Source organism: Lytechinus pictus, chromosome 1, assembly GCF_037042905.1.
Source record: "Lytechinus pictus isolate F3 Inbred chromosome 1, Lp3.0, whole genome shotgun sequence".
Taxonomy (NCBI): domain Eukaryota; kingdom Metazoa; phylum Echinodermata; class Echinoidea; order Temnopleuroida; family Toxopneustidae; genus Lytechinus; species Lytechinus pictus.
Genome location: NC_087245.1, coordinates 37090001 through 37117926, shown reverse-complemented (window position 1 = coordinate 37117926; position 27926 = coordinate 37090001). Strand labels below are relative to the sequence as shown.

Here is a 27926-nt window from a genome sequence, read left to right as displayed (position 1 = left end):
CGCCTCTTTTCAAATCGACCGCTTATTGTCTGTTCTGTTTGATTTAGGAATAAACTTTTGTAGGCAAAACATGGAGCAAAAGAGCAAAGTCTACACCAAAACAGTAAGAAAAGAAACGACTCCAAGTGGTCTACAAGTCCAGACCCTTCTGTTGTAAAGGGTTCCTGAAATTAATACTAAGGATTTTCTAACGTTTCCAAGTAAAACTGATATAATGAGAGATAAAGGATATAGAAATATAGAAACATATTTCCTGATAGTTTGAATATTGTTGACGATTCGAAAATACACGAGATTATACACTGTAAATCCGAGTCTCGCTCAGATTCGTTTGACCCCGCTTACCCTATTCAAAGCAGTGTCCTTGTTATTGGTAAAGCCTTTTTTTATGCATCGGTATGCAATCTTCGTTGGCTTCAGTTATCCCACCGCTGCCGTTGTTTGAGTTAGCCTCTCTGCAGTTGTTTAGAGGGTCACATTTTGTGCATGTAAATCATCGCCGCCTCCCACATGCGTGTTTTATTCAAATTCACTCTTATTTTGAGAACCGTTCGTGTTTGGGGAGGAGTCTGGCTGGGAGCTTAACTGTTTAAACTTGACGTTTGGAAATTGAATTGGTCGCGGGTATTTGTGTGAGTGTGAGGAGAACAAATCTTCAAACGTATATACACGCATGCCTTGCGGTTTTTAGATGAGGGGATAATGACCACTTGACACCGGACAGCAAATCAATTTTCAACAGGTAAGATTTATAGCATGTAATTTCATCATATTTGGACATCACCATCTGAATTGCAATGGTTTGGACAGCGATAATGAGGAAAGGTTCAATCATTAAGGAAGTGATTTGTAGGTTATACTTATTTCATGATTTTTCATATTTCATTGCATGCTGAAATAATATGATCCATATGTTAAGGTCATCTACACGTGAATCCTAATCCTCTCTGCTAACCTTCTCTGACTGCACCTCCCTTACAGTTACAATACATATACTACATGTACTATGTGTACATGATCTCTCTGCTGATCTCTGAAGCTAACGGAGGAAGAAGAAGCAGATGATGGTGATCAGAAGATGGGTGCCGGGGGCTCGCGGGACCGCGGGGGCTATAATGTTTCCGGATTGAAAATTAATCTTTTTGATTTTCTTGTCTTCGATCTCCCTTCTTGTTTATGTTTTTTTTTTGCAAATAGCCGTAATATTATATATGCATGTAATAGTATTGATAGATCACGACGAAAAAGTCTCGATTTGTGACGCGACGCAGCGGCATGCTTTCATAATGATGACGATGGTGATGGCGATGGGAATGATGGTAGAATGAGGATGAATGATGTGCTGATGACGATGGTTATGATGATGATGATGACTATGGTTATGACGAAGATTGCGGTGACGATAGTGATGATGAGGGTGATGATGACGTCGATGACGGTGATTATGGATGGGTCATGATGGTGATTCCGTCGATGAATTTTGTTCTTTTAGTTTAAGCAGAATACCTTGGCATAATGCCCCTCCAAATCCAATGTGTTTTACACATTCGTGGACCTCGTCATCTACTAATCATTACAGCAACTTTCTGGTATTCTGATTTTATCTTCTATTAATGGTTTATGAATAATTTTCTTTTTCGTCCCTCCGTTTGTTCAAGAACTGTTCATACAAAGGCATAACATTAAAAATATATATATATGAATTTAAATTGACTTGAATCGATAATTGAATTGAAAATCGCTGTCATGTCGGGTCGATTTTAATGTAATGTCTAATGACTCATTAGGCCTGTATGTATTCTGTACATGCACGCTATGACATGATGAATAGCAAACAATGTGAATCAATCGACATCCACTGCGGATAGATAGCAAAGCAATTGTATTCAATAGAGTATACCAAGCGTAATAAGAAACGGTGATTTCTTTAGAAATGGCCTTCTTCTTTGTGCCTTCACCATTTTATTTCTTTGTATTTTGGTATATTGATTTATCTTTGTTGAGCCCTCTATTCAAATGACCTAAATTTGTGCATCATTGACACGAGCGAATCGAACTTTGCCATCTTGCTCGTTACAACATCTAATTTTGCTTATATATTTTGATTTGTAAATGTTTAAAAAAAAAACTTGATCACACCGTTGCAGTGATCAAGATCATCGTTATTCTAGATTATGATACAGCATTCATTTGTAGATCAAATTATTCATCTTCTATCTTTCGCGGTGTGTTTGGCTGAGGATAAACTTTATGATATTGTATTGTGGATTTCATGGTTTTACCCTAGACCTGTGCCAATTCAACAGATCAACCTGTTGTCAGGATGAAGGTAAATGGAACACTGTTAAAACAACTACTCTTTTTTCTAACCAGTTTGTCATAAAAAATATTGTTTTACAACATAATTCTTCCGTTTTCTCCTTACTCTCTTCATAAAAAAACCTTAATTAATTAAGTAATAAAGCCATGGGAAAATATATAGGACAAAGGTGTCGGACTACGATTAAGGGTCGGTTATTCAGGAATACTGTTTTATATAACGCAAATGTCATAAGATATTGAGTAGAGTAGTAGACAATGCTATCAAACTGCATCAGTAAACAGTATAATAGGCAGATAGGTGAAGTTGCAAAAGATAACTCATACGGAGTTTAGCGCAATCCACCCCTGCTCTTTTTGTAGAGTCGGACCTTTTTCTACCTCCTGGGCGTATCGGCAACAACACAAAAGCCCAATTCCGGGGCCCAATTATACGCTTATTCTATACTTCTCACGCAACCTCCACACAACTCGCCAAAACTTACTCAGTACTTTTTCATGATTGCAATTAGAGCCTTCAATGAATTACTGTCCTTCCAACGGTGCCGTTGATCTCCGACCTTAGCGGAGGAAGAACCGGGAAGAACACAGGAGAGAGCAACCAGATGAGGAGTTCATGATTACGATTTCGATAAAAAAATGAAAATATGAAATAAAAATTAAAAACAAAAACCATGAATGAACTGAATATGGTCTCTTTCCTTAAATTCCAGTTTCTTGCAGATGTATTCGGAGTGTGGGACCTGAACCCCTTCATGATTTCCTCACTTACTCTATGGTGCTAGGAGAAGGGCCACTCGGAACAAGATGCCCATTTTGTGCCCCGGTGCGGGGTCTCTTTGGAAACTTGGAAAACACACTCGTCATGGTAATTATCTCATTATGTTTCTATTTTGTTATAAACTACGGACATGACGGATTTCCAACTTTTAAAGACTTTAAAGATTAAAAGACTTTGAATGTATCTTTAGCAATAAACGGTCGATAATTGATTAGGGATATTTTTCATTGACGATTTGTAATAATATTTGCTTCCAAAAAAATATAAATGTTACAATACCAATTGCCATTTTAATGACATAATATGTACAAACTAAACATTGAAGAACTGTGAAAATACAAAGTCACCACCTTATACCAATAAATTGGCCAGCTATCCTGTAAAATTAGGATTTAATTGGAATAAAAAAGTATATATTTGCAACCATACATTCCTTCCAATAGTCTTAAATCCTGAATGTTCCTTGAAGCTTCATGATACGCAGTTGCGTATAGGCGTATATGAATTTCAAGGATTCAAAATAGACCCCGATTGGTTGCATGTAAATAATATACCAGTCGAATGTTACATTTAGATAAAACCTATTGGGGATTTGAATTTAAAGCCAGAAGGTTTGAATTATTCCGATTTTTTTTTAGATTTAAAGCTAACCCTTCAATCCAATATTCGGCTCGTCACTATTCACAGTCAAATTTGATGTGTTTTTAAAGCCTTGGAATTTAGAGTGTATGTATGTATGTGTATCTTTTTCGCGCCAAGAAGCCAGTGGTGGGACCAGTGTGGGTGGGGACAATGCATCCATACCTGGCCGCCCTAGAACTTTTGAAGACCAAACAAAACAATTAGTGAATAGTATATAATTTCTATTTATGCAAGCGTATCATATTCAAGTCAAAAAGTGCTCCAGAATTTCACTTTCCAATATTGAAAAAAAGTCTCGATCCTTACGCTGCCGCCTTGCATAACACTAAAAAAGTTTAAATCATGGGAGAATTTGGGCACTGCCGCCCAGTTAGAATCCTTGGCTCCTTGGCTCCCCGTCCGTGTTTCAAAAATCTTGGAGCCACCCGGCCGCAGAGAGCATTGTACCTGATTGGATCACACCGCAATGGTCTATCAAGCTTTAACTTTAGAGCTATATCTCTAGAAGGGTTGTGGGATTAATAATGCGAGTTTCTGAATATAGGCTAATGGGACTACAAAGGACAATCTTTAGCTTGATTGGGCGTCCAATGGTCCAATGTTGTATACTCGGTCAATGGGACACCTTTCAGAAAGCTGCCTCGGACATTAATCCTGCGTTGGACGTATTTAAACCAACGGCGACGAAAATAAATTGTTCGCAGATTAAGTAGACACGTACTTCACAAAAGAGTCAGCTGGGCGCAAAGTGTCACTTAAGTTTCATGATAAGTACCTTTTGTATATAGAATGTTTGAATTAAGGAGATGAAAACTGGTATGCTTTCGGCCTATATTTTGGGACTCAATGGAGAGGGAGATTAACCTTGTCAGCAATATGGTTCTCGTTGATATAACTGGTCAACAACGGACGTGTATTCTCATATAAGATGGGGAAATAGTTTATTTGAAAGTATTCTGATACTGTAATATGTATAATAGTCATGACTAGCGGGTACACTCTCGTCCTATTACAATATTCCGAATGAACAAATATCGATTTTTTTTTTTGAAATAATAGTCTTGAACAAATAAAAGGAAGGATCATAAAGATTTGAAGTGTTGGTCATAAATGGATTCACCTTCTCATAATGTTAGTTAGTAATCACTCCATAATCATGTTGTACTCATATACCATACCTCGTTTATGTACATTACTGCATTTTATCAAAGTTGATAATCGTCTGAATGTATTCAACCATTCATTGTTTTATGTCTTACAAATTTTCTTTCTCAGGAGGTCAACGGTCAAAGTCCCGCCATTCATCTGGTTCCCGACCTGTCAAGGCCAAGGGCACGCTGGCCCACACCTTCACCCAAAAACAGGTAGATACCGGCCCTCCCATGTCCCCTGGCAGTGCAGGAGGCGTGTATCTCGGGCCGGAGAAGAAAGAAAGGGTTTCGTCCACCACCACCACTACTACCACAACGCCAAAGATTTCCTCTGCCCAAGAAAAGAAACTCGCTGAAATTCGGTCTCCCACCGACTACTATACCGATGGGAATGTCGTCATCGGCCAGGGTATGTAAACAATAATAGGAATCTGTTTGGTCTTTCATCAAGTTAGTACGTAGAGGGCGCTGTTCAGAGCATTCTACAATCGTTGATATATTCATTTGTTTGATTGTTTATTTATTGTATACATGCAAAGAATCTTTATTTATATGAATTGTGATTGTAAACTTATTGATTTGAAAGAGGAAGAAAATAAAATATTATTCAAAAACAAAAAAAATGTATGTCTTCTGGCCTTCTGGGTGCCTCCTGTAATAGGCAGATTTTCACAGAATAAATGAGTACTGACTGGTCATCGTTGCGATCATTATTCTCTGAATACCTGTGAATGTATTGTTGATGTTGATTAAAATTGCCAAGATTAACATGATGAATCTCTATACGAAGTCTTCTCAAAATCTTTAGTCGAACCGATCCTGCTTTCAAGTATTTAGGCAACCCATTCTTTGCGTAAGTTTCTCATAATTAACCTTCCAACATCACTGAAGGTGTTCAATTCATATCCATTTGTTTGTTGATAGATGTTACCAAAGACGGAGAGGATGCCAATCACTCGACAGAAGATGTCGACATCCTCCATCCAATGAGAGCGGAAAAGAGTTATAATGACACTCTAAATCCTGATGGAACGCTCGCATCTATCGTATTCTTCGAGGAGACTTTCATGAGTGCCAAGTTCTCTCATCTCACCACCAGTTCCCCGGGAGGAAAGTCAGCAAACAGGTCAAGGGTAATCGACACTACGACGGCATCACTACACGACTGGTCAGGGTTACAAAATAAGAGTAGTAAAGAAGTCACTGGTGTTATTCCATCATGGGTGAGGCAAAGGAGATATCTTCCAACACTTGATGAAGTAGACTTTGATCAGATTGACATCATCAGCCTACACAGTCTCCCGACAAATGAAAGTCCGCATCAGCCATTCTCACCTAACCGTTCTAATGGCATGCGTCTTCAAAATGTCGATGAAAAAAATGAAAAGAAGGTTAGTAAGATCGTGAATTCTAAAGATGGTGTGACTCAACCTCAATCACATGTCAAACATAAATTCACAGACGAGCACACGTCAAAGGATCAGAGATCCGTGCTTGGTGACCTTACGAACATTGATAGTTCTCCAGCACAGAAACCTTCGTCTAAAATGCCCAATCAGAGTGCATTCTACAAGATACCAAAGCGCGCATCTGCACGAGAGAGACGCTCCCGAAGAAGTCGTAGAATATCGAACAGCCGTAAAACGAAACCTAATTCCTCTTCACGGGAAAGTGTGGTAAATGCACTGGACAAACCAAACGAACATACCTATGTGAATCTAGAATACATTGCTGGTATAATGACGAATAGTCCTCCAAAAGATGGGTCAAAGAAGATGAATGAAAGCATTCACGATTACGAAAGTGTTTGGTCGAATTCACCGGCTAAATCCACGGCTGAACAAAGAAGAATGAGGAGTGTGTCAGGAGGTGGCAGCCGTCCAGGAATGTCTTCAGTCATTACCAGTGGCGCCAAGCAAAGTGATATATTTCATCATGACGGACGAAGGTTAGACGGACAGATAGCAGTTTCCAAGCTGTCTTCAAAACCTGACCTCTTTGCTGATTTGCCCATCGTGAGTCAATCTCCTCGGATGACGCCTCGCTCAACTCGCGATAAACAAAATGTCCAAGGTATTCTGAAAAGTTATATGTTGGGAATAAAAGAAACTGTTGAAAGAGATGCTGTCCATGAGAAAGAAACCAGGTCAAGTACATCCTCGTGGGAAAGCGCTACCAATAGTCACTCGACCGAGGGTGAAGAGTGTGCCGCCATTTTGTCGAGAGGTGCTCAAATCAATCCCTCCCATCAGAACCCGCCATCAAGAACTATTAAACAGAGCAAACCGGTTGAGAGGCAAGGTGGTAGTTCTAACGATTTCATAGGCAGGAACGCTGGTGTTCGAAATATCAATCGTCGGAATCGAAACGAGGGAATTTATTACGTTACTAAAGACTCGGAACGGAGATTGGTAGAATCTCCCTCTTTTGCAGACAATGCAGTCAGAAAAGCTCGAATTGTGAGGACAAACAGCACAGAGGAAAGTTCAAGGGAAGTACCGGATGTTCCATCGATGCCGAAGACTCAAAATAAGGACATCGACTTTAAGTCGAAGAAGTCATCTCATATAGATTACAGACGTTCCCTGCCAGCCACATCAACGGTGGCTAGTCGGAGTCCCCCAAAGACACCACAACGTCGCTCCACTACGAATGTTCGCGCGGTCGAGACAAAGCTTTCCCAGAAGCAGAACCGTAAGATCCGCCGAACAGTAGAAGAAGATGATATCTTGGAGGCGATGTTGGTACAAGATCAATGTGAGTCGTCAGCAAAGAAAAATAGTGTGGTAAAGGCAAAGGATAGGAGTTCCGAGTCTGGGAAAACTTTGCCCGGTGACCCGTGTGTCAAGGATGAAATGAGCCGTGTTCAAAAGATCATTGAGGACTGGAATAAAAACTCGAAGAGCATTGCCCGAAGACACTATGCAGGCGGTCACATTCACACATCTGCGAATGGCCCTCGAGAGCAGAAGATCCCTCAACAGCCTGTATCTTGGGACAGAGAACAAGTTGGCAACGCCGGAGTGAGGTGGATCAAAGGAGCCAGGAGAGCTGAACAAGGTAAGAGTTTTTATTTTTGAAACTGTCGTCCGAAACTATAGTCCCTACTAAAATTAACATAGATTTTGTGACAGAGTCAGGGCCGTACAAACCAAAGGTTCGATTGAGAACTCTTCCCTCCCTTGCTTTGTACACATTCTCCAGGAGATATTATGTCAATCCATGCTACCGTGGCCAACCGTTTAAGGGAACAAGGTGAAACACCTTTAACAAGAATGCTTGTACGGACATGAGACATTGAATTTTCATTTGAAGTATATTTGATACATGTCAGAAATAGTTAAATAATTTTGTTACATGACGTATAACTAATTAAAGGGGATGATGGGTCCTTGTCCCTTCAGATGAGTTTGTATTGTTTCTCTTTTCATTCAGAAGCAAAATTGGCTATGCCCTTGGGACAAATGCTCTAACAAACCCTTTAGGGACGCTAAATTGCTTTATGAATATACTGTCTATCATGTTGTTAAAGCCAAGATGAAATATGGGTAAACAAGACTGACTTGTACTTGGACAGTTCCTTCTTTGTTTTTGGTCTGATTTACAGACATCCAGGCCGGAAGCTTCCCCCAGAATGACCCCAGAGCATTGCGAACTGAAGTGAATAAAAGTTCGGTTCGTCGAATCCCAACCGGGTATTCATCGCTTCCCAGGCCGCACGGCCACAGAATGGTAAGTGATTTCACCCAACTTCAAAATTCCATTGGTATCAGCCCTACTTCACGAAATATGTTTTTGGTCATTTTACTGGAATTTCGTTCTATGTATTTGTAGATATCTCTTGAATTTTCTAACACGTGCGATGACCTGTATCATGTCTCTATGAATAATTCAATGGAAAGGATCATAAAATTATGATTATACAGTGCGTCACAGAAGGGAAACCGGGATTCCAACATCTTTTTTCTTCAAATACAAATTAATTCTGATATTTCATTTACATCATCATAAAAATCAATGATTCCTCTACATTTTGTTACCTAATATGCATTAATGAGCAAGACAAATTTTAAATTTCAATGTCACAATCAGGTTCGGTGCAGAGAAATTGGACACTATTGGTTCGTGATACAACAACCGTGCTTATTCGACGATTGGCTCATTAGCATTTCTTTTGTATTCTTTGTTAAGTTTATATTTCTCTCACTGATCCCTGAAATGAGAGTGGATTCAGATTAGCACGTTTTTTCTGCGTAAATCGTTTTTGAGAGGCCTCAACAATTATTGTTTTTAATCTGCCATGCATGAATGATTTCCTAAGCTGTTGGTCTCAAATCAATAATGATACCCACTCTTACCATAAGTATCAAATTCATAGCAAAACTATGTTTAATAATTGTGAAATCATCTCTGAAAACGGGTTTCTTTTTTGTGGGACGCACTGTATATTTATATATAGAAATATATCATCGCATCATATTTGTGATGTCATTTCTTTCACGCAGACGTCACCCAGTGTCACAGAAGTATACGTCACCACGCAGGCTTATACCCCAGGCGAAGTGGACGAAGTTGAAGCACAGCGTGGGGAGATTGTGGTTGTAAACTCTGCTATGCAGCGGGAAAACGACTGGATGTGGGTCTACGTTCCACGCACTGATCAATTCGGTTACCTGCCTGCATTTTCCGCTCGCCCTCTGGAGTTTCAAGTCAATGAGGTTTGAAGCTGGTACATGATAACATACAAATTGAAACTCCTAACCCTTGAATTATTTCGGGGAAAATCTCCTTTCGAAAACAGTAAAAGGTGGAATGCATGACGTTTCTATAGCAACGGGAAATTTCCCAAGATAATTTTTCTCATCTCTTTCTTGCCTTGTTTGTGAATTATGATATGAAATTCAAAATAAATTTCAGAACTATAAATATTTGGGAGAATGGTTTATTGTTATTTCAAAGTATTATTTCTATATACATTTTTTTCTTCAGAATATACAATATTTTTATGTCAAGGGTAATATGAGGAGTGAACATATTATTTATAAAAGTTATAGAAGACTGTGCTCGTCTTTTATGTTTTTGTTTTTCTCTCAATGAAAGTAGAAAGTTGTGGAAATTCTTAAACTAATATGTGGTGCACTCTACCGCACATACGTTACCGAAGAATTAGAGAAACAAACAAAATGTAAAATAAGCAAATGTAAAATAAATAAATTATTCACAAGCGATTACTATATTAATCTAATGCTTAAGATAATCTATGCAACTCAACTAGTATTATAGTGTGTATTTCAAATGCGTTTTATTTTTCTACTTACTATGCAAAACAATTATTTCTTTTTAAATAGTTTTTCATTACCAAATCAAATGTTATAATAGAATAGTATATTTAGTGACGAGTCTAACGAAAATATGGATATAATTAACATCTGTTAGATTTGAATAGGCCTGCATAGGTATGATGACAAATAATTTATCAATTCTGATCCTGGAGGATGCTCTGTATCTATGCATAAATTACCAAATGCTGAATTTCGTCACCATCATGAATTGCAATCGTCAAAATATATATTCTTAATGATCCACATGTTCATCAGTAAGATAATAATTTCTCATGTGTATCGATACTGTCAAAACTCGGGCAAACAGTAAACATTAAAACAGTAACAGGAATGATCATTGTTCAATTGATCTAAAAGCCAAAATTTATATCCAAATGAATTACATTATTGCAATACCATTAGTCAATGTCGATCGTTTTCAACTTAGGGATTTTTTTTGACATAAAGCCCGTGTCACATGCTATGCGATCTGGTGCGACGCGATTTTTCAAGAAATCGCATTTTGAAAGTTCCAAGAAGTAAAATTATTTTATTTAAAGTTTGGCATAATGTTAGGAAAACTAAAATAACATTTTACTTTGTGGCAAGCCCTATGGTCGGAGTAAAGTCCAAATCGGCTTCAAGTCGCAGCAGATGATGATGTCATTACGATTTGGAATTGAATTTGTTTTTATACATTTAGGGAGGCTCTAAATGGACTGAATTTCGATTTCAGTAGTCCTACCACTATTCTGAACTCTGATCCGTAAGATTTTATTAGTTGGAATATCCATATCAATGTTATCACAATTAATTTGAAATTCGGATCCCGATAAAGGAATCGCATACTTGTAGTGTGAGACGGGCTTTAGGCTCCAGCAATATATATATATATTTTATTTATTACTATACCACATTATCCCCTAGGACTAAACCACGGACGATAATTTCTCTGACGATAATTGCTCCAACGGCACAAATACTGGAGTCAGAAACTATGTGGTCAGCTCGAAGAAATATAATGATAATAATACTGCGCTTTTATAAGAACGATTTTGAAAACTCGCACCCCAATGCTGCTCTGAAAACACATATCAAAAGTGCAACTTTTCTGGTTTTGGAGTATCTTTGTACGTGCACCTTTCATATTTGAAAGGTGCAACTTTGCACCGTTAGAGAAGCGAAGCTACCATTATGATTTGCTAAAGATACGAAGTTCATTTTCATTCTTCAAATGTGTAGCGGTTACCTTCATTTTCATAACCCGTGAATGTGGATAAGATGAAACCATACACGTGAGATCATTGTGTCATCGCATTGATAATTATAAGATCAGAACTTTCTAATTCATTTTGCGATATACCCCTTTATGTTGATATCCAATTTCCCAGTATTTAAAGAAAACTTTCGTTAAAAAAAAATCATTATTTGTGTTGACTTCGTATCAACTTTCTAATCTAAAATACCACTGTCGAAACAATTTCTTGGGACATGAATTTTTTTCCTACCCGATGATTTTATTTTAATGTAGATTATCGCTTTAAGTAAATATATCATGTAAGGTGTCATAATACATGTATCATACTATATTTTTGTATATCGAATCATATTTTATTGGAACATTATTATCAATATTATCAATGCTGGGAATTCGAGCTAGAAATGTTATTGCGAGTACTAGTATATTAAACTCAACACGCCATAGCACAAACATTATATTTTCGCGAAGTGGTATATTTTGTACTTTCAGCTTCTTGCGGGTTATATAATATGCATATATCTGTAATTATGTATACTTTACGGGGGAGTCGGAGGGATGGGATGATATATTATAAAGGGAGAGGGGGAGAAAGAGAGGGGGAGAGAGGCCCTAAGAGAGAAGGGGAGACCCAAAGAAAAGGAGGAGAGGGGGAGAGAGGGAGAGAGATGAACAGACAGAGTCAAGACGATTTTGATAATTTATTGGTGACGATTACGAATATGTAGGCAATTCACCCGTCTGTTTTCATCCTCCGGTGAATTTTCCCCAAGACGGCAAATCATTAGTTATAAAAACAGATTATACACTATAAATTGCAGGGATTTAAAATAAATACAGGCAAATTGTACTGAGGGACCGATCGAATTTGGGATTTATTGTTAATCCTTAAATATTTTTAAGTCTCAGGGGAATCCGAATTTTAATCCTTTGAGATAAAAAAATGCTTCTTTATGATTAAAACTAAATCGAGAATTCGATTTGTCTATGACTACAGTTCACCTGGATTGATTTCAAATCCATACAATATTTAGAGTGTAATTTGTTTCTTTGTATATAACAATATACAATAATGTTGTATATGTATGGGGCAAGTCATTCCAAGAGCGATTTTTTAATCTTTTTAGAGTGAAGGTCTATCAAGAGTGAATTTTTACACCTTTTGGAATGAAAGTGTGCATCTCTTTTACTCTTTCACTCCACTTAAGGTAAAATTTCACTCTTGAAAGATTGAAATCTCAATCCTTCCGGACTAGTCCCTCATATCACTCTGAGAGGAGTGTGATCAGGGACAAGCTCCTTTGCATTTAGAGCGTTCTGAAGAATATAGAGAGTGAAACACTTTAAGAAATCGATATTTAAAAATATAATTTATTGAGAGTATCAATCACAGATATGAATCGCATTAATTACATCTTTACTCATACAAGATCTCTTACAAAATATATCTCCGATCTTCAAAAGTTGCATGTTGCATTAGGAATACCATAATTTACACATAATTCGAAAACATGTAGTAATTACATCCTGTATACTTAAAAATAAGTCTGTATACATATTAATTTTCCCAACTGGAAACAGTACACATTCAGTACCTTTCATATACATGTAAATAATTCAATACTAGTATAGTTATCGAGGCATAATGATGGGGAATGTTTAAGTATATTTTAGCAATCGAAAACAGAGTAAACACAATACGCTATACAATAAGATAAAATAAGCAGTCGGGGAGCGTTTCATGAACGTTTTCTGCTCTGACAAGTTGACTTTCTCCGACAGTTAAACAGTCAGAGGCCAGTGCCTCTCAGCCAATCAAGACCAAGAATTTCACTGAAGAGGACAAGTCAGTGCTGACAACTTTCATGAAACGCACCCCCTCCCATTTACATCCATAATCATAACATATACATGTACATGCATTTTATTTTTACAAGCAAACTTTACCATGTTTAGTGTGTATTCTTTTCGATATTGATTGGTGGGATCTGTCAGTCAGTGCATCGTCATATCGTTGAGTAAAAAGAATTAAGACGTTTAATGCGCTAATATGAAGATAAAGATAAAAGACTGCGCAAATTTATGATTGATGTGAGAGAGCGAGGCAGAGAAAGGGGCACTGGCGTAAATCCGTGTTGATGGGTGGGGGGGATAACTGAAATATTTTGGCATTTTTTTGCAATCATGTTTTTAGATATGCAAGGAATTGTCATTGATATGTCCACAGTGGCGACCGTGGGTCACGGCATTGGGGGGGGGGGGGGCACCAGCAAAATTTTTGAATGACTGAGTGAGTGACCTAATAGAGGCATTTTAAGGACAATGTCATTAAACGGATATGTATCTCACTGATCAAATAATGCGAGCGCGAAGCGCGAGCTGAATTTTTTTTATTTTCACACCTAAAAAGGGACATTATAATCAAATTTGTGTAATCATGATAGGTACCTGTCTCGCTTAACAATGCGAGCGCGAGCTGAAAACTTAGATAATTCAGACCTGAACTTCTGAAGTGGGGCATTGTAAGGTTTCTTTGTAGGAATTAACTAGGACCATACGTATTTCATTAACCAAATGGTGCGAGCGCGAAGCGCGAGCTGAAAATTTTTGATATTCAGATCAGAAGAAGGGACATTTTAAGGACTGATTTTAGGAATTCATGAAGAGCAGACATATCTCACCAATCCACTAATGCGAACGTAATCACGGACAGGAAATGTTTCATATATACGAAGACCTTAACATGGGGCAATCACTTTTGAGTCATGAAAAAGAAGCATATGTCACTACATAAAACAATGATAACTCAAGTGCTAGGAAATATATTTGGTTTATATTGACTTGAAAACGGGATGTTTTAGTACAACAGGATTATATATCTCGTTAAACAGACAATGCGAGCACCAGGAACAATGAAGACGTAGGCCCTGTGCAATTTATGTTTCATAAAGTTATGATAAAAATGTTTCTTATGTAATGTAACTTAACATAGTTATAATATAATATAACATTCTAATGAATGATATTTTCTTCTTTCCCACTACGTTTCTCTTCCTTTCTCCCTCTTTTCTCCTTTCCCCCCTTTCCCCGTTTTTTTTGTCAGCCGATGGGGGGGGGGGGGGGGGATGTGCCCCCCATGTCCCCCGTAGTTACGCCACTGTATGTCCATATGACAAATACCCCTCCAATATTATTATCTTTTTTACCACATGATGGTTTAATGGTTTTATTAGAGATTACATTCAACAAATTTTTGACATTCCATCTTAATCCCTTCCCAAAGACCCCAACATTGATGAATTGGAAGAAACGGGGGTTTCTCTTCAATGTTATAATAAGGACATAAGTATTTCGTTTGGAAATGGTGAACTGGCTCTTTATTTGTATCTTATGATTCAATAATATTATTTTATTTGTTAAGCGGTATTTTTGGAAGAATTTTCACCAATAAAACAATTATCTCTTGTGATTTTTTTCCATTTCTTTCGTAAAACGTGGGGGGGATGTTTGTACAGGCCATCCCCCCCTCCTCGAAAAGTGGGGGGGATATATCCCCCCCATCCCCCCCGGGATTTACGCCAGTGGAAAGGGGAGAGGGTGAACGGGAGAGAGAGAGAGAGAGGGGGGGGGGGCAGTCAGAAAAAGACAAGATGTTGGAATTATAAAAAAGATGAGGTGAGTGGATAGTGAAATAATATGAAGAAGAAATGCGAGGAGTTGTAGAAAAGAAATACTGCAATTGGGCGTTGCAAGAAACTTGTGATGATTGATCACAAATCGAGGGCAACTCCAAATTAAGCATCGGTCTTCCGATTAAAAACATATTGCAATTGATTTGCAATCAATTGTAACTCAAATTTCTTGCAACACCCAATTAGACTATACTATAATATGTATATCAAAATAAAATAATTACTCCATTATACTCTGGAAAAAATCTCAATCTCGGCACCATTTTGATGAAAATGTGTCAAAATTATATTCATATTAAGTCGGTATACTAATATGAAACACCGTAGTGCTAAATTGATTTATTTCAAACAAAAATTTTGGATCATTGTTATTGGCGAACTTTATATTTGGCAAGGTAAGAGGTCATTATACACGCCATATCATTATGCACAGAACGTCATTCGTTTCATAAATCAAGTTTCAATTCTAATGCATGAAATCTCTTCTATCCTTCCTACTTTTGTTGTACACACTCTCTCTCTCTATAGACATGTCATGGATTTAAAATAAGTCCAAATCGACTGTCGGTTGAACACAAAAAGTACTATGATTCCCGGAGCGTATTCAGAGTGGTTCGCGTCATCAGGGGAAGGGATCGTTTTAATGAAAATGACCCGCACGTCGGATGATTTAACCGACAAGTCCTGTTTTATCCGGCAGTTTCCATGGCAACAGTGCTTTTCAACCAATCAAAATCATGGAAAAGTTGTCAGATCTGTCGACTTGTCGGATGTTAATGTTAATAAGGCGCTCCCCAGTCGATGACAACGGCGCACTTTCATCTGCCTGCGTCATCATTATTGTAAGGGGCAGAACGTTTGCGTTTAGCTTGCGTCAAGGAAAATTTATATGCTTATAAGAGACGACAGGATATTTGAATGGGATGGCGTTTTAGAGCGAAAAGGCCCAGACCTTTCAATGTATTATTCTTCTTACCTTGTATTCCCTTTCCTCCCTCTGTTTCCTTTTCCCTCCTCTCTCACCCCACTGCTTGCCCCCGCCCCCCCCCCCCTTTTTGTGGCTCCATGACTATACCGCGTAATTTGTTTAAGTTATGAGCGCTTGGACTCTATACAATCAAGTCATTTTCACAGTATCAGGCGCCGCTTGAAATAATTTCCGGACACAAGATACTTAATAGCTCAAAATAAGTATCGTTTCGACAACCTCAAATCAGTTGAATCGCAATTTTACATAGGAAACATGGCTGATTTTCATATGAGAGCCTTTAGTACTCCTTTAACGATTAAGATCAACAATAATTCATTCACACAGTCCAGGCTAAGAGAAATACAAGATACGGAGGTAATTTTGTCCAATCAGAAAGGCAGAATTGTCAAAAATAATTATCCATTGACGCAACCACTGCAATCTTCCTTCACGCCATGTCGACCAATTGCTATGTTTTTTTTAATGTCCGCGCGCATAATGACAATCATTTTAAGGTGATAATTTTGCAGCTGAAAACTAATTTGTCGTCACAGTCATCAGAGAGTGAGTATCGTCCCGAGCATATACCTAATGGTGTCAAAGGTGCCATATTAAGCCGAGAAGCGAAGCCATCACCATGGCGACAAGGGATGCCTGCATCTTGGGCGGAGCCGTTCCCGAGCCGTCATCTACCCTTTCCATGTTGACATCCAGCTCTTTAACGTTATAGATGTAGTTATCAACTCGAAACGAACTCGTCCATGTAATGTAGCCTTCCATGCTAACCTGTGGGGAGAACAAATTATGTTTGCAAAGAATCAACTATAAACAAACCGAATTTGGCGACGCAAATAATTTTTTTTTTAAAGTATATTATTAATTAGAGAATTCACATTACGATAAAAATAAATGTCGTTTATGTATACAGAAAGGTGGGAACATTCATAAATTTGGGACGAGAAGTGAAGGGAAATATGGATTCCTTATACCGCTTGTTCCGTCAAGTCAAAGGCAAATTATTTTAAAGAATATCAGATTTACCGGACAACGAAAACAAAAAGATAAAAAAGTGAAGTGAAAGTTTACAAAACTTGCTTTTTTTCATTCAATCATTCACACCTTGACAAAGTTGACAACGTAGATTTTTTGTGGTTTCATTTCATCATATAATCTTCATCAACTCCCGAATATTTTTAGCCAACCTTTTAGGTTCATTGATAAATGGTAATACCAAATGATGGTTAAAATAATCCTCGTTCATCTTGTTTCTGTTCTGTTTATGTTAACCCCCGTAGGAACTCGTCAGGACAGCATTTTGCTGGTAAACGCCAAGCTGGTATATTTATAACCAATTACCAATAGAGACATTTTTTACGTCTAGGTTAATCAGTCATTATGGCTGGCCTTATAGACGACAGATATTAGACCCGGGCCTTTTTAACAAAGTGGAGACAATGGCACAGTGGGGATTTGAACTCACAACCTTGCGATTATGGGTCCAATGCTCTAACCACTGGACCACACGACCCTTGTTCATTTAAGGTGTAATTGTGGTAATTTTGTTTAATAGAAAATTGGTAGGTTAGGTTGTCGACCTTGTCAATTGGCTAAATGCAGTCAATATTTCAATTTTAGTATATACCACTGCAGTGAAAGTAGTATATATATATACCTGTAATTCGTATGAGCCGGGGAGTAGTATCCTCCAGAACTCCCCCTCGTAGGTGGTATAGTGGGGTATATCTCGACCAACTATCATAACTTCAGCACCCTCCAAGGGATTCCCTTCCTCATTCCGAACAATTCCTTTTACACCTATTAACAAAGAAAAAGGCAAACGTGACGGTATGCAGATGGGAAACAATATGATATTGTATATCGACCAAGTGATTGGTAGGTATCGTAAAGGTGGCCAGTGGGACCTGGGGGCCGTTTCATAAAGCTGTTCGTATGTTAAGAGCGACTTTAAGGACGACTGGTGATCCTTTCTTACGCGCTAAACCATCGCCAATGAATATACCATTTTCCACAAGAAAGGATCACCAGTCGTTCTTAAAGTCGCTCTTAACTTACGAACAGCTTTATGAAACATCCACCAGGACGGGCGCGGATCCATGGGGGCCGAGTGACCCCTCCCCTCCAAAAAAAAGGAGGGAAGGGGAAGGGAAATGGTAAAGAAAATGAAGGGGGTGAGAGAGAGAAATAGAAGGATACGAATCGGAAAGGAGAGAAGAAAGGAAGGAAGGAGAAACAGAGAGAAAAGGAAAGGAAAGGAAAGGGAATAAACAGAGAAAGGAAAAAGATAAGAGGAAGAATAAAAGAAAATGACTGACCGAATTAAAGACAGAGAGTGTAAGGGAAGAAATATCAGTCGTTCACTTTCTTGACAAAATTGTGAATCTAAGAGTATAAAAACCCTTGCCTCCTCTTGTACCAAATAAATTTATTAGCGGCCCCTTATCGGAGGTGCAGAGAAAAGAGAGAAAAAAAGGTGAGTGACTGGCGAATAAGAAATGAATAAGATAAAGGAAAGGAAAGCCTACAAGAAAGGGTAAGAGAAAGAAAAGGATAGAAAAATAAAAGGAGGAAGAATATATCCATGTTGATTTGGAACTTTAGAAATACTCTTCATTATTATCATTTAAATTAAAGAAAATTAGTGGAGATACATACTAGCTTATAGCGTCTCGTTCTCAAGTCAATAAAAACGGAAATTTAAGTTTGCGCTTCACACTTTCATTAGTTCGTTTCGTAAGATACGCATCCTATATATTCACGACATGATTTAAATGTCCGTTTTCGTTACAAAAGATTCACGCAGCTCGTGCTTCGCATTCATATTTTTAGGTTTTACTGAAATGCATATCCTGTTCATGAATTTGCACAATAGCCCGAAAATTTCCTTTATAAGGAGGCTTACTCCTACAGTGACATTCGTACCGAATTCATAATTACAAAAAGCGCTTTAAAATGTTCGTTTTTCAGGTCATTATATCAAATTACATTTCAGCTTGCAGTCTTCAACTACATTATTTGTTTAGCGTGAGATACACATCATACTCATGCTTACAAAAAAAATTGCAAGTCAGTATACCTAGAGAATTCAGCTCGCGCTTCGCGCTCACATTATCTGTTTAGCGATATACCTATCTCTTTATGCATTCAAACGCTGCTTAAAACCACCCGTCTTTCATGTCAGTATAATTGTAAACAAAATGATAGGAAAAGTTTTTAATAGAGACAGATGGGGACAGTTAGGGGGGATTGGTTATTCTCTTACCTCTATGGACCTGTTTGATGTATTCCATGAGAGCAGCTCTATTGTCTTCCCAGTATTCTGGTAGCTCAGCAGCAAGAGGATACTTGCAGCAGCTGATCTCCAAAGTGATTTCCATACACCCAGCAAAAATGTAATTATAGTCCTGCATCCCGCCTAGTAGGGTGGATTCAAACAAAATGGCGAGAAATTTAAATGGGTAGCCAAAATAATGAAATACTATAAACATCTAAATCATATTCAATACATATATGCGACATTTCGAATGCAAACCCATAACTCATGGTTAACCTCTTCCTTAACTTCTAAATTCTTTTCAATTGATTTGCTGGATGTTTTCTTATGTTTTGAGGACCAATGAAACTCCTAAACATTATCAATTTCAGACATTTTTTGATGGTTCCAGTACACATAATCAACATAAAAAACACTTTTCAATCAAATATGCAGTAAGCGACACATTTTGCCTTTCATGATTAAATCTCTGGTGTGGGTGCTAAGATGTTACACTCCAAAAACACCAGTGTTGATTTAACACAAGCCCAGTATCTATATACGTCCACACCAGTTCGGTTTTTTGCCAAACACTAGATAGGTGTTTATACAACACCAATTAGTATCAAAACAGCATCTGTTTGATTACAAACTGTTGTTGTTTCAACACTTCTCTGGTGTGGACATATGTAGATTCCGGGCTGGTGTTAAATCAACACCGGAGTTTTTGCAGTGATATACGCCAGAAAGCACCTCTCTCTCTTGTATAGGCTTAATAAGATTGCAAGTACTTCAAAACTTTCAAATTTATCACTTCAACGTCTTTCAGTGTGCCGATGTGAAATATTATTTTCCATCTATCTTCACTGTTTACCAATTTAGTAGTGATGACTGGAATCACCTCACCCTAATAAAGCAAATAAATCCACTTACCAACTGCGATATACCACTCGGCTCCGTTCGTGATGCCATCTTCGAATCCGGCAAATCCGCCATTACATTTGGTTTCATTGAGAATGTGCATCTTCCGGTGGTTATACGAATACACGGTTGCTAGGTAACGGTAAATATCATCATCAGGACTGGGGCTGTATATCGATGTATTGTCTTTCTTTATGTCTGAAAAATATGATTATTTGGTCACGAACAATATGACATTTGAAATATGTTCAACCTTTTTTTAAATTACATTTTATTGTATATTTTATTGTATACTGTGTAACTATTTTTTTCATATGGGTGATTAAAGAACTCATAAACATGATAGAAATCTTTCCAAACAATATTTAAAATAATGGAAATGTATATCACGAAATATCTCTTCTGACTGAATACATCATTCCAGAATCTTTTGTTATTTTCAGTCAAAGTACAAATTGATACTAACTTTGATATATTTAGCTGGTATGAATTTCACCTCTGAACGATAACAAAATCCCAGGAAAGGAAAAACACAAAAAGCACATTTGTCCTACAATAAAATCTTGTGTTAGTTTGGTTTTTTCGTGGTATTCAGAAACTTATCAACCCCTTCGTTGTCAGTCCTTTTTCGAGACATTATACACGTTATAGTTATTTTGAATACATTTGATTTATCCCATTTTAAGTCTTTGTTCTCAATTTTACGCAGTTTCCCTGGTTAACTTACCCGGGTCAATATTATCGTACGGGTAGTTTGCAACCAGTGCGCCCCCATGAAGGTTAGCTGATAGTACAAATTGTAAACCAGCGACCCAGTCGATGATTGCCTGTGTCTCAACTTGAATCTCATATTTATTCTTCTCGAAATAATCTGGAAAGTTCCGATTCAGATCGAAGCCGAGGTCGTTTGTCCTAGATATGCAGAGAGAATAAAAAAAAAAAAAGGGGGGGGGGGTCATCACAAGATGGTTGTTATATCAACGAAATTTCATTTTGATCAGAACGGCGCGCCGCGGTGGTGGTTTTACCCTCAACGTGACAGATTTCGTTTTTTAATGTCGTAGATCTTTTAATTTGAATAAAAATGATGAGTTCTGAGAGTAACACGCGGAGGCATGGCGCATTTTCCTTCAGCAAGAAATTTACCATATTGTGCTGCACGCAACCCAGGTGGGGTGAATGGGTACCCGGTAGGATTAATTCCTTGAATACACTGAGCGATTTTGAAAAGGCAGTAGCACGAGCTAAAGCCGGAGTAATAATGGTTAAGCTTTGTATCCTCTGTCAAAATCTATATATTATTCCTATCATTATAATCATCCAAAAAGAACGTAGATGGGTAGCTTGTTAATGAAGTTGATAATTATTCCCAATTTTTTATTCTATGGTATATTTGAAAAGTTTTGGTGCCCAAATGTTCGTCCGAATCGCTTGAATAATAAGTTCATTTGGCATGGCACTACATCAGCGAAAAATAATATGTGAGAAAGAAGACATCGGTTAAAAGAAGGTGATAAGGTCACTAATCATGTTAATTTGTTAAATCTACCTTAGGCTTATTAGGGTGTATTTGACGTGACCGGTGTGTATGAGGTGTATTAAAATAAGTAAACTAAGAAAAATACACAATTTTTAGACAAATTGATAATTTCTAATTTATTTCGTACCTCGTATTCATGGAATTATAATCAGTCAAACAATGAAAATTTGGTGATAGAACTTGAAAGCAGACGCCTAGAGGGTGATTAAAATCAGAAAAATAGGCCTGAAGACACTCACCTTCCGGTAAAACTTCTGCAATTATCATTTTCTCTCGCATCTTCAAACCCATCAGGGTTCATTGAAACTAGAATATGAAGTCTGGTTGAGTCTAGAAACCTTGCCACTTCTATGTTTTCTCCACTCTCATATTCCATTAGAAGCCAGTCGGCGAAATGAAGCAACATTTCTCGTCCAATTACCTGTAAAAATCCACGTAAATAAGTATGCGGTATTATGATTTTGACGATGTATCAAAGCTAATCATCAAAACGTTGATATTGTGGTGATGATGACGATGATGATGGTCATGGCGATAATGATAATTATGATGATCATGATCATGATGATGATGGTGGTGACGGTGGTGGTGATGATGGTGACGCTGGTGATGATGATGATGATGGTGGTGGTGGTGGTGATGATGATGATGATGATGATAGTGATGATGATGATGATGACGGTGACGATGTTGATGGTGATGATGGTGGTGATGATGATGATGACCATCATCATATTAACGACGGTGATGATGGTGAGGATTACATTAGATGATTTGACAGTTTCCAATGTGGAATATAAAGCAAATAATCACCTTTTACTTTCATTTGATGAGGAAAAATATCACTACCTCGGCTATACCTTACTGCCTTACTGTACACGAGTGTTCAATTTAAAATCTGAATATGGACTTTACGATTCAGATAGGAATCTTCCTGATAGGTAGCCAGAGAACAATGAAAACACAATCGAATACTCTATTTGCGTATGAATGCTACCGCACGCCATTCTCCTGTTTTTCATGACATTATCCATGCAGGCAAGACAGCATCGGTGGTTCTCTGAACAGTTCCCGACGGTAGGGGAAGGCGGGGTAAGTTGAGCATAGGGGCAAGTTGAGCCACCACCCCCAGGCCAATAATGAATGAGTCAGACATTGTGGTGGTGTCATGTATTGACGACCCATTACATAACCCTTTACCCGACCATATTGTTTTTTACTTTGAAACAATAAGTACTTTTTTAGACGGAAAAATACAGATTTCAGCCAAAAAAGTAAAACAAGTGGAATGCCTCTGGCCGTCTCACCTGCATCACGCGATTCAATATAGCAGCAGTGCTGATTTTGAAAACTACTATAACTCGCACAAGATGTTCAGTGATACTTGGTTACTCTTATTTCCACGTTTTATGAACTAGACCAATACACTTATAGAGATATGATGGCAATTCAACAAATACCCCCAACGTGGCCAAAGTTCTTTGACCTTACATGACCTTTGACCTTGATCATGTGACCTGAAACTCGCACAGGATGTTCAGTGATACTTGATTACTATTATGTCCAAGTTTTATGAACTAGACCAACACACTTTCAAATTTATGGCTGTAATTCAACAAATACCCCAATTTGGCCAAAGTTCATTGACCCTAAATGACCTTTGACCTTGATCATGTGACCTGAAACTTGCACAGGATGTTCAGTAATACTTGATTACTATTATGTCCAAGTTTCATGAATCAGATCCATAAACTTTCAAAGTTATGATGGTAATTCAACAGATACCCCCAATTCGGCCAAAGTTCATTGACCCTAAATGACCTTTGACCTTGGTCATGTGATGTGAAACTCATGCAGGATGTTCAGTGATACTTGATTAACCTTATGTATAAGTTTCATGAACTAGGTCCATATATTTTCTAAGTTATGATGACATTTCAAAAACTTAACCTTAGGTTAAGATTTTGATGTTGATCCCCCCAACATGGTCTAAGTTCATTGACCCTAAATGACCTTTGACCTTGGTCATGTGACATGAAACTCAGGCAGGATGTTCAGTAATACTTGATTAACCTTATGGCCAAGTTTCATGAACTAGGTCCATATACTTTCTAAGTCATGCTGTCATTTCACAAACTTAACCTCAGGTTAAGATTTGGTGTTGACGCCGCCGCCGCCGTCGCCGTCGCCGCCGCCGCCGCCGTCGCCGTCGGAAAAGCGGCGCCTATAGTCTCACTCTGCTATGCAGGTGAGACAAAAAGGGTGTAAAATAGAGGAGTGCTTTTTACCCACACACGTCTTTAAATATAATAAAGAAATAAGAACAATATTGTTAGTCCAGGTATGGATCTTCATTCTTGTCATAGTCTTTTAAATGATGGATGCATAAGAAATGTGTGGATGTGAAAATATCGCATTAAGTTCGGACTGGGGTACTTTGAGCCAGCCAACTTGGGGCAAGTTGAGCCATGGTAATTCTTATGGTAATAAGAATGAAAAATAAAAAAAACTTGAAAAGCCATTGATATGCAGGCAGAAAGGTGTAAAGTCACACGACAGTTCTTTTACTTTTAGAGGATGTTAGTATTTATAGAGAATTAGCAAGTGAAAAGGCTTGAAATAAAAAATTGACATGCTGCTTCTTCCTGCATACATTTTGTACATAGTTTTTGTGGCTCAACTTACCCCAGAAGGTGGCACAACTTACCCTACATATGGGGCAAGTTGAGACATTTGACATCGTTTTTTTTCAAAGGTCACAATGAATTTCAGTGTGGGGGTAGAAGGTTATATATAGGTGAAAAATATTTCCCAAGAATCAAATTTAAAGGCAAGGTACTTATTTCTACAATATTATTAGTCATATCAATTCTAACATGCAAAATGCAAAAAGTGTCACAACTTACCCCGCCTTCCCCTACACTGCAAAAACTCTGGTGTTGATTTAACACCAGCCCGGAATCTATATATGTCCACACCAGAGAAGTGTTAAACAACACCAGTTTCGTTTTGGTCTAACACCAGATAGGTGTTTATACAACACCAATTAGTATTGCAGCATCGGTTTTAATCCAAACTTGTGTAGTTTCAATACTTCTCTGGTGTGGACATATATAGATTCCGGGCTGGTGTTAAGTCAACACCAGGGTTTTTGCAGTGTATGCATAGTAACTCAAGACAGTATCATGAGAGCAGAGAATATTTCCCTGAAGTAGCAAGTAGGGAGTTTTCGCTTCGACGGCGCACGACGTAATCAAGAACACAGTAAATGTATTGAAAATGTCCGTCAAATGACAAAGAACAGTTGAGAGGTCTTTGTCGTAAAGTTTCATCCTTAAGTTTCGGACCTGACGAAAAATCGCAAATGTGTCATTTGTCCCGAGTCAAGGACTAAACTAATGATTTTGATAAACCAATTTTCGACAAAAACCTCTTGGTCGTCCTTTGCCATGAAGGGTATGTTCTTTAATATGTCGTTCTGCGAAAACTCCTGAAGCGTGCATACTGGTATTCGTTGTGTTTACTAGTCAGCCGCCGTCTAGGAGGTTCCCGTCGTGAATCGTAAACTCGACCTCGATTGTGTTCTCACCTCATCGCCATGCATGTTGCCCACATACTTCGCTTCTGGTCTTCCAGTCACGTGTTTATTAGCGTCAGACCCGGCTATGGCAAGTACCCATAATTCTCGTGCTGAAAAAAAAAAAAATGAATAAAACAATTAAGAAATAGATGAGAATAATAATACTGATAAACATCATAAACAGGAACCAAAAATGTTGATATCAAAATATGAAATTCATACTGAAGATCTCAATAATAAGATATATTTTTACTTAAAACACTGTTTAGTTTACGAAATGCAAGAAGAAATCAAATATATCTCAATAGTTAAATAATTCATTGAAATCGGATACGAATAAAACGCCCCAATATTTTCAAGTTTTGCCAAGGATTGTGTAGGCTTTAACTCAAGTCAGGTATGCAAAGGATACCAAGTAAGCCCAGCTTTCCTTGCATCTTTTCATAAAGCATATAAATGAATCTCGAATATTTCATCCTTTTTATTTGAAATTAAATAAATACGTATATCTTCGTTGAATGTGCACCACCATTGTAATTAGTGGCGTAATGAGCTAAATATTTTTAAGGGGTAAAATATGGCGTATGAGGCAAAATTATTTTGTAAAAAAAAGTGGAAGCGAGTCAAACTCTTGTCCCTTTTAATCCGGAAATCTTATTTGGTGACAAATTTTGACATAAACTAGGATCATGTTTCAGTCATCTCTTTCCCCTTTCTTTCCTTCTCCCTTATCTGCCTTTTTTTTGGGGGGGGAGGAGCCCCCCCCCCCATCTATACACCAGTGGTTGTAATTCTATATTTTGATACCACCAGGGATTTTTCCCCATTTTCCTTACATACGTAAATGAAATGTACTATGTCTTTCATAGAGATGATCATTCTCATTCATCGGTCCCTCTGACAGGACTCAAAGTCGTCAGACCCCTTGTTACGTACAAATAGCAGTATAGTCAAGACGATCTCTAATCTACTACTTCGGGATCTTACCCTTCACGGATTGGCCAATGGTGTATAGATTCGTAAGTGAGGGGTGTGCCGCTCTTAGCCTTTGTAACGATAAGGATAGACTGGAGTAGTCGTGATACTCGAAGTCGACCACGCCTCCAACCACGGCCGTCGATGATCTCAGAGAGCCGAGCAAGGAGATGAGAGCGAACCAACAGGAGACCGAGGACCTCATACTGAAGGTTGTGCACGGTGGGTGTCTAGTCAATTAAACTTAAACCTGTATGGTGAGATGCAATGTTGATTGATTAAATAATTAACTTCGAAAAACAAATTAGTTAATTGCTTTTATAACCAATGCTCATAAAAGCTATTCCTTATGAGGGGACGACGCCGTAATTCAATTGGTCATGATTACATGAACTATCGCGCGCCAATGATACGAGGACATACATCGGAGGCGCCAGAGGGGGGGGGGGGGGCACGGGACGACTAGGATTTTCAAAGAGTGAAAAATAAAGTGAAGAGGAGTGAAAAAAAGGAGTAAAGAAAAACGGAAGAAGGGGATAAACAGGCGCTGATCCAGAGTTGGACTTAACGGGGAGCGACTTTGTTAGGAGAAAAAAAAATCATCAGCCCAAAATGAACGTCATTTCGTAAAAAGACCCTGAATTTAGTCCTTGCCATTAAGGATGAAATTAAGTGAATGTAGTCCTTTAGTAAGAGTCATTTTTAAGTACAAATTACCTTTTCAATAAGGCGATGATTCACGTACTATGATCGCTCTTTGATGTCTGCTTTTTTTTCCAGAATTTATTTCATAGATCAATAAGAAGTCATCTCCCTTTTGACGGCTAAGATAAATCATTTCCACATTATAACAATCTATACGTCGCAGCTGCTAATAATTGATTATCACTTATTTCAGGTCAAAGCAATCTCTATAGAAAAGGATAAATCGTCGGATGTGTCTTTGCTTTGAAGAAAAAGATATACCTTTCGAATCTAGATACAGTTGATAAGGGCCCGGTTAACCGAGCTCTACGATTGATCCTGAAGATCACAATAATTCAAATTCATTTATTCAATAAGGACGATTGATTAGATAGGATATAGTCAGTGCAATCAATCTTCAAACCAATGCTACGATTAATTGTTATGCTTGTGATAAAAGGCCCTGAGCAGCTGCATCACGTCCATACATGATTATTGTATTCAACTGCTGATCAGTTAACATTATTATTTCGAATGAGGGAACAATATCTGGATACTTCCGTAAATTTCCAAATTAAAATACTTATTACCCCCAAAACTCCTTTTCTTCTTTATAATGTCTTGGTTCTCCCTCACATATCATATTGCAACATAGTTTGGGGGTAATTGCGGTAATACAAAATTTAATTCGATTTTCTTGTTACAAAAAAGAGCAGTTCGTATTTGCACAGGATCACAATATCTTGCTAGATCCAGTCCTTTTTTATTAAGAATATTAAAAATGTCAGATATAAATTTCAAATACAAAAAGGGGATACTTC

The 27926-nt window shown here is 37.9% G+C and overlaps 2 protein-coding genes across 2 annotated transcripts in view; one reads left to right on the top strand and one right to left on the bottom strand.

Annotated features, from left to right (window-relative positions):
- The first annotated feature begins 40 nt into the window (after positions 1-40).
- LOC129262049 (uncharacterized) lies at positions 41-11930 on the top strand. The gene is made up of 6 exons (XM_054900089.2): positions 41-742; positions 3033-3187; positions 5018-5302; positions 5818-7953; positions 8501-8625; positions 9399-11930. Exons 2-6 carry the CDS (start codon positions 3127-3129, stop codon positions 9615-9617), a joined length of 2826 nt encoding a protein of 941 aa, XP_054756064.2. The 5' UTR covers positions 41-742; positions 3033-3126; the 3' UTR covers positions 9618-11930.
- Positions 11931-12823: 893 nt separating this feature from the next.
- The window catches only part of LOC129282994 (carboxypeptidase D-like), a 19350-nt gene continuing 4247 nt past the window's right edge, over positions 12824-27926 (bottom strand). The window contains exons 2-9 of the mRNA XM_064101920.1: positions 26434-26671; positions 25456-25556; positions 22106-22287; positions 21054-21238; positions 20339-20524; positions 19415-19567; positions 17807-17949; positions 12824-16920 (exon numbers count right to left, since the gene is read on the bottom strand). Coding sequence (XP_063957990.1) covers positions 16732-16920; positions 17807-17949; positions 19415-19567; positions 20339-20524; positions 21054-21238; positions 22106-22287; positions 25456-25556; positions 26434-26626 — 1332 coding nt within the window. The 5' untranslated portion in view covers positions 26627-26671 and the 3' untranslated portion in view covers positions 12824-16731. The remainder of the gene's footprint in view (positions 16921-17806; positions 17950-19414; positions 19568-20338; positions 20525-21053; positions 21239-22105; positions 22288-25455; positions 25557-26433; positions 26672-27926) is intronic.

Excerpts from the sequence above, each read along its gene's own strand:
- LOC129262049 (XM_054900089.2), top strand. The coding sequence starts at position 3,127 with ATGCCCATTTTGTGCCCCGGTGCGGGGTCTCTTTGGAAACTTGGAAAA. Across the intron at positions 5,303-5,817 it reads GAATGTCGTCATCGGCCAGG|ATGTTACCAAAGACGGAGAG; the intron begins GTATGTAAACAA and ends GTTTGTTGATAG. Across the intron at positions 8,626-9,398 it reads GGCCGCACGGCCACAGAATG|ACGTCACCCAGTGTCACAGA; the intron begins GTAAGTGATTTC and ends TCTTTCACGCAG.